The sequence below is a fragment of the Protomyctophum bolini genome (genome assembly GCF_963924005.1).
Source record: "Protomyctophum bolini genome assembly, chromosome: 14".
Taxonomy (NCBI): Eukaryota; Metazoa; Chordata; class Actinopteri; order Myctophiformes; family Myctophidae; genus Protomyctophum; species Protomyctophum bolini.
The window spans coordinates 987,136-996,553 of record NC_137875.1 but is presented as its reverse complement, the minus strand read 5'-3'; the positions used below and the strand labels follow the sequence as shown (position 1 = coordinate 996,553).

Below are 9,418 nucleotides of genomic sequence, written 5' to 3'. Positions count from 1 at the left end.
CACACACACACACACATATGCACGTACACACACACATATGCACGTACACACACACACACACACACACACACATATGCACGTACACACACATATGCACGTACACACACGCGCCTAATGCATGTACACACACACACACACATATGCACGTACACACACACACACACACACCTAATGCACGTACACACACACACATATGCACGTACACACACGCGCCTAATGCACGTACACACACACATATGCACGTACACACACGCCTAATGCACGTACACACACACACACACACACGCCTAATGCACGTACACACATGAAGATGTGCACACGCATGTACACACACACACACGAAGATGTGCACAGGCGTGCGCGCGCGCACACACACACACACACACACACACACACAAAGATGTGCACAGGCACACGCATGTACACACACAGAGATGTGCACGGGCACGTACACACACAGACATGAAGATGTGCACACACGCACATATACACACACACACGAAGATGTGCACAGGCGTGCGCGCACACACAAAGATGTGCACAGGCACACGCATGTACACACACGGAGATGTGCACGCGCACGTACACACACAGACATGAAGATGTGCACACACGCACATATATACACACACACACACACACATGAAGATGTGCACAGGCACACGCACGTACATGCACGTACACACACATGCACAAATATGTGCACAGGCACAGACACTCACGAAGATGTGCACAGGCACGTACAGTCGTACACACACACACATATGCACGTACACACACGAAGATGTGCACAAGCACATGCATGTACACACACACACACACACACACACACACACACACACACACACACATGAAGATGTGCACAGGCACACACACGTACACACACACACACACACACACACATGAAGACGCGCACAGGCGCACACACACACACACACACGCCTTAACCCTTCATCGACCGGTGTCTCTCAGGGCTCTGTACCACTGGTTCTCAACCTGTGGATTGGGACCCCAATATTATTATGGGGGATCCCCAGTTCAGATATTGTGGGGGGTCCCCAGTTCAGATATAATTACAGACAGACAGACAGACAGACAGACAGACAGACAGACAGACAGACAGACAGACAGACAGACAGACAGACAGACAGACAGACAGACAGACAGACAGACAGACAGACACTCACATGTTGAAAGGAGTTGAGGATTAATCCAGTGATCTATCCAGTGTTCTCCTCCATGATTCACACTGTAGGAAGAAATGATAAAACATTTCTATTACCATTGAATGATACAGAGTATGAACATGCATCACTTCATTAAGACTCTTCAGCTCACATTCACCATTAAACATTTATTGAATAAAGCAGTGGTTCTCAACCAGTGGTCTGGGGACCACGAGTGGTCCTTAACCCATTTAGACCTGAGATCAGATTCTAAAAATGTCTTCTACATCCCGACAGTTTTCTGAAAAAGCCATGTTTCTGTCAGTCGTTCTTTGATTTTTCAAAAATAGCAGACCTACACGCTGCTGCTTCGACTGCTTGAAGATCTGCTATTTTTCAATAGCTAAAGCATAGCATGACGCTAACACCAAAAGGGGTTCACCTATTCTGGGCGGGAACCCCTTTTGGTGTTTTAAGCATTATGTTATACTTTAGCTATTGAAAAATAGCAGATCTACGAGCTTGTAGATCTTCTATATTTGAAAAATCATGAAAATGTGGTGCAAATATTTGAATATATAGTCTTTCAGAGCGAACGTTTTTAACTCAAATCTTTGCTTCAGTGGCCAATTTCATATAATTTTTTGGGTACTTGATATGAAATAGTTTGAGCACCACTGATATACTGTAGAAATATAGGTTTTTCAGAAAACTGTCATGAGTTACAAGACATTTTCTTAATTTCGACGTCAGGTCTAAATGGGTTAAGGGGGCTCCAGGTGGTCCAATCCACTTTATTTATAAAGCACATTTGTATACAACAAGGTTGAAACAAAGTGCTGTACACAAAGAAATACTAAAATATCAAAGAAAAAACAACAACAGTACATAAACAGGGCAACATAAGGACACAATGCAGTGGAAGCAGCAACTCTTAATCAGTATGTTCAAATGCCAAGGAGTACAAGTGAGTTTTCAGACGTGATTTAAACACAGACAAGGACTGAGAAGCTCTGACATGAGGTGGAAGTTCATTCCACAGTGTAGACGCTACAACGGGAAATGACCCATTCCCCCCCGGGCGGGATTTCAGCTTTGATTTAGGGATCTTGAGAAGTGACGGGTCAGCCGACCTCAGGGCCCTTGTCGATACTTTGGGAGCTACAAGTTCCGATATATAGACTGGTGCCAACTAAATGATGGAGAGTTGGTAACAAAGTGGACCCTTACAGATCTTTAACTCTTGAGACCCTCCCGGGTGCATTTGGTTTCATTTTACGCTCTCAAGAGTTAAATTACTGTTAAACATCTGCATTAAGAACATCTGTCAAGAACCCACAGAATGATCTGTATTTGGCTGCGGACCCCCATCTGAAAATATGTTGTTTTAGGGATACCACAGAAGCAAAGATTTGAGTGAAAATGTTCGCTCTGAAAGAATATATATTCAAAGATTTTGCGCCGCATTCTAATGATTTTAAAAATAGCAAAAAAATAGCAAAAAAATAAAAGCAAAAATGCGGCACTCAGTGCCGCGCTATGAGCTTGTAGATCTGCTATTTTTCAATAGGTAAAGTATAACAATGCTTAAAACACCAACAGGGATACTTTTAATTGGTTTCATATTTGTCCCACACACAGACGTACAGTGTTCAATAGCACTGATTTATTGCAGAAAAAAGAAAAACAGAGATAGGTTTGCATCCGACATACTAAAATATGTACACCCAAAACTGCTGAGTCAATCTAAGGTCGCCTTCACACCAGAAAGCTTTACTGCGATTAAAACCAATCCTGATGCATTGTCGGAAAGTGCGTTTCATTTGGCAGGTGTGAAGCCTCATTCGAATCCTAATCAAAGAACCGCATTCTACTCATTCTAAAAAACGGGGTTTCTCTTCGCTTCCAATCACACTTGATTTCGATTCGGTGCAGGTGGGAATGCAATCACATCAAATAAAGGAAATGAAGCAGACAATGTGGCGGATGAATGAGGAGTAAAGTTGGAGACGGAGAAGGGATATTTTACGCAGCGAGATGTCTCGTTACAGTCTGTCTGTCTGTCTGTCTGTCTGTCTGTCTGTCTGTCTGTCTGTAAACATGGAGGGCTGTCACTGTATGCGGGGATCCAAGTGCTGGAGACTTTCTTCATCTTGTTTAAATGTAAATACTGCAAAATTAAACACATGCTTAAGCATGATCTATAAACTGTATAGCTAACATGGCATGTGCAGAGTATATATTATGCAGAGTGCAGAGTATACTCATTTAATATGATGATCGGATAGCCTAATCTATAAGAGTACAGATTGTAAACTAATTAAGGATCATTTTGCGCCATCTCCATGTGCCTCGGCCATGTGCCCGCAAAAGAATGGCACGCGCACGCGTGCACACGCACGCACGCACAGTTAGTCCATTCGCAGCGACTCTACCAGGGTTATTTAATCCATTAATAAAATGTGCCCAGCGATTTATAAACACGGAGCACTTTTACCGACGGACCGGATGTTGCTGTAGCAGCTAAATGTAGCCAAAACACTCTAAACACGATTCTATCGCGACTAGCGACTGGACAGCGGGGGCCCGTCTAACACATAATCTTTTCTTAGAATTAGACGGAATGATTTAGATCGCGAGTTAGAGTATGTTGCGCAACATAGAGGATTGCGCAACAAGCGCTCCCAGGCTGTAGAGCGATGCGACCGGTTTTGAGATCATTAATCTCTGTCGTTTTTATCAATCCCCGTCTCAAGCACCAGACCGTACTAAGTACCAGGACGGAGATCTCCGCCATGGGCCCCCAACCTGTTAATAATGAGCTGCTCTGCCTCTCTGACAACTAGCAGCTCAGCTACGCAGCTCTGCGCAGCCTGCCTCGGCTGCCTGCCTGCTTGTTGCACCGATTGCTTTAGTGCTGGTTGCACCGACTGCTTTAGTGCTGGTTGCACCGACTGCTTTAGTGCTGGTTGCACCGACTGCTTTAGTGCTGGTTGCACCGACTGCTTTAGTGCTGGTTGCACCGACTGCTTTAGTGCTGGTTGCACCGACTGCTTTAGTGCTGGTTGCACCGACTGCTTTAGTGCTGGTTGCACCGACTGCTTTAGCTGTAGTGCTGCTGACTGATTGGAGCAGAATGGATTCAGAGGCGGGGCTACTTGGCCAGTAGAAAACAGCAACATGCATGTGTCTCAGACTCTCAACCTCTCTTTCAAACTTCACATGCATTGCGTAAATCTCACGTTAATTAAATTAACGCCGTTAAAAGGAATTTGTGTTGACGCACGATTAACATGTTAACTTTGATAGCCTGAGAAAAAATAAAATAAAAACGTATTTTTAACCAAGATGGATGGACACAGTCCAAGTCGACTCACTTGACAGTCTCCAGTCCAGCAGAGAGCAGCGTCTGCTCAGCATCTCCTCCTGGGTGGTTACGGCTGAGGTCCACATGCTTCAGATGGGAGGAGGGGTTGAGGGCTACAGCTGAAGCCAGAGAAAAACAGCCTTTCTCTGTGATCGCACAGCCTGACAACCTGCAGAGATATCCACACTTTAACAAACTGCTGTTGATGCTCCAGTACAGAGAAAACTCTATTTACCTCAGAGTCTGCAGTACAGATCCACACAGAATAAAACTCTATTTACCTCAGAGTCTGCAGTACAGATCCACACAGAATAAAACTCTATTTACCCCAGAGTCTGCAGTACAGATACACACAGAATAAAACTCTATTTACCCCAGAGTCTGCAGTACAGATACACACAGAATAAAACTCTATTTACCTCAGAGTCTGCAGTACAGATCCACACAGAATAAAACTCTATTTACCTCAGAGACTGCAGTATAGATCCAAACAGAATAATTTACCTCAGAGTCTGCAGGTGACAATGTGGACTCTTCACTCCGGCACATAGAAGCTCAATTCCAGAGTCCTGCAGGTTGTTCAAAGTCAGGTCTAATTCTCTCAAATGGGAAGGATTGGAGGCGAGAGCCGAGGCCAGAACTTCACAGCTTCTCTCCGACAACCAGCAGTTCTTCAGACTAGAGAGAGAGAGAGAGAGAGAGAGAGAGAGAGAGAGAGAGAGAGAGAGATTTTAAGACGAATGAAATACATATTCCTGCCATACAATTTCCGTTGGCTCATGCAGCATAAGTTTTCCACATAAAACCTTCTCTCCCACTGGGTTTTTAGATATGGATCCAAAGTTCACGTTTAGAACGTTTTGTGCATTTTGATCAAACTGTCTGGGGCTGACCAGCCTGCGCGGGGGCAGTTACGCCCCTGATACCAATTAAGAATTAACATTGATATAAATATCATTCAAAACTAGGGGATGACACTCTGACAGAACACATTCAACCACTCATAGTGTCATCAGAGGTGTTTAGTGTTTTAATCCATTCTGACCTGAGATCAGATTCTAAAAATGTCTTCTATATCCTGACAGTTTTCTGAAAAAGCTATGTTTCTATGTCAGTGGTTCGATTTTTCAAAACTAGCAGACCTACAAGTGCATAGCGTGCCACTATGAGTGCGCGCTATGAGCTTGTAGATCTGCTATTTTACAATAGTTAAAGCATAACATAATGCTAACACCAAAAGGGGTTCCCGCCCAAAATGGGTTAAATGTAGTATCTCAGCATAAAGACTACATACATTAGTCACTGTATCTTATCAATATTAAGGTCAGTGTGAGTTACCATGATATCAAACCTTATCCACACTTCAAATAAAGTACCACCTCCAGAATAACTGCATTATAATCACTTACTATAACAGAATGTAATCAAATAAAAATTGTAAATTAATCTGACCTGAGAATCTCCAGACAACAGTTTGGGCTCTTCAGTGCAGCACAGATGAGATCCACTCCGGAATCCTTCAAGACGTTTCCACTCAAGTCCAGTTCCCTCAAATGGGACGGATTGGAGCTGAGAGCTGAAGCCACAACTTCAATGTGTTCCTTCTTGAGGGCACAGTCAGCAAGTCTGTAATTACAGATGAAATGTAAAATCAGAGATGATCAAAACAGAACAGACCACGTTCACTGTCAAAGAGGTTCCCTGTGGAGTTGTCTGAAATGTGTGTGTGTTTGGATACTTCAATCTAGTTCTTCAGACATTAGCAGGATGTCAATAAGAACAGAGAAGTGGAAGATAGATGGAAATCGTGGAACTTACATTTAAATGTATTAAGTAACGTGTAAACGAATTGACCAAGCTCATTGTTTAAAAGACCATCCTCTGTACACCCCTTCACTAATGGTACGGTCCATTTCTCATTCGGTATAGTCTGTTTTCATTGTAGAATAACTAATGACACTGGTAAATAGTACACACACACACACACACACACACACACACACACACGTTTTGTGCATTTTGATCAAACTGTCGGGGGCTGACTAACGTCTAGTTACGCCCCTGATACTCAACACCAATTAAGAATTAACATTAATATAAATATCATTCAAAACTAGGGGATGACACTCTGACAGAACACATCATCAGAGGTGTTTAGTGTTTTAAATGTAGTATCTCAGCATAAAGACTACATACATTAGTCACTGTATCTTATCAATATTAAGGTCAGTGTGAGTTACCATGATATCAAACCTTATCCACACTTCAAATAAAGTACCACCTCCATAATAAGTTATAACTGCATTATAATCACTTACTATAACAGAATGTAACCAAATAAAAATAAAAATGGTAAATTAATCTGACCTGAGAATCTCCAGACAACAGTTTGGGCTCTTCAGTGCAGCACAGATGAGATCCACTCCGGAATCATTCAAGTGGTTTCCACTCAAGTCCAGTTCTCTCAAATGGGACGGATTGGAGCTGAGAGCTGAAGCCACAACTTCAATGTGTTCCTTCCCGAGGGCACAGTAAGAAAGTCTGTAATTACAGATTAAATGTAAAATCAGAGATGATCAAAACAGAAAAGACCACGTTCACTGTCAAAGAGGTTCCCTGTGGAGCTGTCTGAAATGTGTGTTTGGATACTTTTCTGGCTAATATATAAGCAAATAAGAGGCATATTGCATTTATATGTACTCATACTTTTCCACTGTTTTCATTTGATTGGAATACAAACATTAAATAATGAAAATAACAACTCGCTGCTGTTGCTCCACTCTGACAGTGAAGTGAAGAAATGTTCTGTCAACAGATGAACAACGAATTTCTCATTTGGTATAGTCCGTTTTCATTGTAGAATAACTAATGAGGACACTGGTAAATAGCACACACACACACACACACACACACACACACACACACACACACACACACACACACACACACACTTTGAGCCATTCATTCATAAATATTAAGTGAGTCTCACTAAACTGAAATAATGTTCTCATGTGTCACAATGACAATGTGTACATGTGTTTATTTTTATTTTGAATGAAAGCTGCTCTAACATGATTATATTCTTATGACTACTAACCTGGCCGTTTTGCAGTTCCTCACAGCTGGGACCAGTCTCCGTCGCCCCGCGTCGTCTGCGTTGTATTTCTGCACGTCCAACTCCTCCAGGACCTCCTCTGACATCTGCAGCATGGAGGCCAGAGCTGAACACTGGGGCACAGTGAGTTTCTTCCCTGATCTGTTCTCTGACTCCAGGTACTGTTGGATCCCCCGACTGACTGACGGGTCGTTCATCTCCATCAGACAGTGGAAGATGTTGATACATCTGTCAGGAGAGGCACGGCGATCATTCATCTCCTTCAGGTTGTTGATGGCTCTCTGGATCTCCTCTGGACGGTTCTCTGTCTGACCCAGCAGACCTCCTAACAGACTCTGGTTGGACTGCAGTGAGAGACCATGAAGGAAGCGGACAAAGAGGTCCAGTTGTCCACTCTCACTCTTCAGGGTTTTCATCATAACAGCCTTCAGGAAGTCAGACAGGGAACTGTCACCATCATCTTCCAGGAATGTCTTCAGGACCTCCGTGTTCTTCTGTGTGAAACAGTGGAACAGGTAGACTGCAGCCAGAAACTCCTGGATGCTCAGATGAACGAAGCAGTAGACAGTTTTCTTGAAGAAAAAGCCGTCTTCTTTGAAGAAGGTTGTGCAAAAGCCAGAGATCAAGTCCTTGATCACATCAAGACCACACGCTTTCAGGTCTTTCTCATCGAAAATTATTCGTCCTTTGTCCAGTTGGTCAAACGCCAGCTTTCCCAGCTTCAGAAGAACATCTCTTGCATCCTTTATGAGCTTCTCTTTGTCTTCATCCTTTAGTGAAGGATCCTTCATCTTCTCCCGCAGTGTCTCACCCATCAGGAAGTGGCAGAACAGCTCAACCAGGGTTTTGGGCAGCTCTGTCATCCCCATGTTCTGCACAACGGTAGCAAGGATCCAACAGAAGACTGGGATTTCACACATGGTGTGGAGCATCTTTGATTTCTGGATGTGTGAGAAGATTGAGCTGGCCTGGTTCTCATCACTGATGATCTTCATGAAGAACTTCTGGAAGAAGTCCTTCTTCTGGTCATCATCAATGAAGCCTCGTACTTCAGTCATCCTGTTAACAAACGCCTTAGGAATCTGTTTGACTGCTGCAGGTCGTGAGGTTATCCAGATGCGAGCAGAGGGGAGCAGCTCTCCCTTGATGAGGTTTACAAGCAGATGTTCCACTGGGTACGAATCCATCACATTCATGAGGCCAAAATCTGTTTTGAAATCGAACTGGAAATTTTCTTCATCATATCCATCCATAACAATCATGACTTTGAAGGGGCTCTTGTTGTAGCTTACTGACTTCTGCAACACCTTGAAGATGTCATTAAGAACTTCTTCCTCAATGAATCTGGTTTCCTTGATGCAGTGGTGAATTAGCTGTGCCAAAGTAAATTTCTTTCCCTTGAGCTGATTTAACTGGCGGAACTTGAGCGGGAACACGAGGTGTGGACCTTGGCCGAAACGTTTCTTGGCCCAGTCAGACAGATACTTTAGTACGAGGAACGTTTTGCCAATTCCTGCACAGCCAGTGGTCAGAGCTGATCTTATGTCTCTTCCAGAAGGGTCTTCGTGAATTTCTTCAGGTTGGATTTGTGTTCCATGTCCTGGCTTCTTCATCTCCATCTGTCTGACCTCATGGTGGCTGTGGATTTCTGTGTCTTTGATGTCTAGATTGTGGAGCGGGATGAAGACCGTTTCAACCTCAACCTCAGACTCTGTGCCCAATTTGACAAAAGTACTGCAGCTACTGCTCATGTTGTCCTTAAGCTGGTCT

At 43.5% G+C, this 9,418-nt stretch overlaps 1 protein-coding gene across 2 annotated transcripts in view; it reads right to left on the bottom strand.

Moving 5' to 3' along the window:
* The window catches only part of LOC308327827 (protein NLRC3-like), an 11,058-nt gene extending 1,640 nt beyond the window's left edge, over window positions 1–9,418 (bottom strand). The window contains exons 1-6 of one of the 2 annotated variants that reach the window (XM_080781384.1): window positions 7,631–9,418; window positions 6,901–7,074; window positions 5,986–6,159; window positions 5,038–5,211; window positions 4,544–4,702; window positions 1,188–1,249 (exon numbers count right to left, since the gene is read on the bottom strand). In XM_080781384.1, the coding sequence (XP_080637510.1) occupies window positions 1,188–1,249; window positions 4,544–4,702; window positions 5,038–5,211; window positions 5,986–6,159; window positions 6,901–7,074; window positions 7,631–9,399 (2,512 nt within the window). In that variant the 5' untranslated portion in view covers window positions 9,400–9,418. The remainder of the gene's footprint in view (window positions 1–1,187; window positions 1,250–4,543; window positions 4,703–5,037; window positions 5,212–5,985; window positions 6,160–6,900; window positions 7,075–7,630) is intronic. The other variant, XM_080781385.1, reaches the window with a different exon arrangement.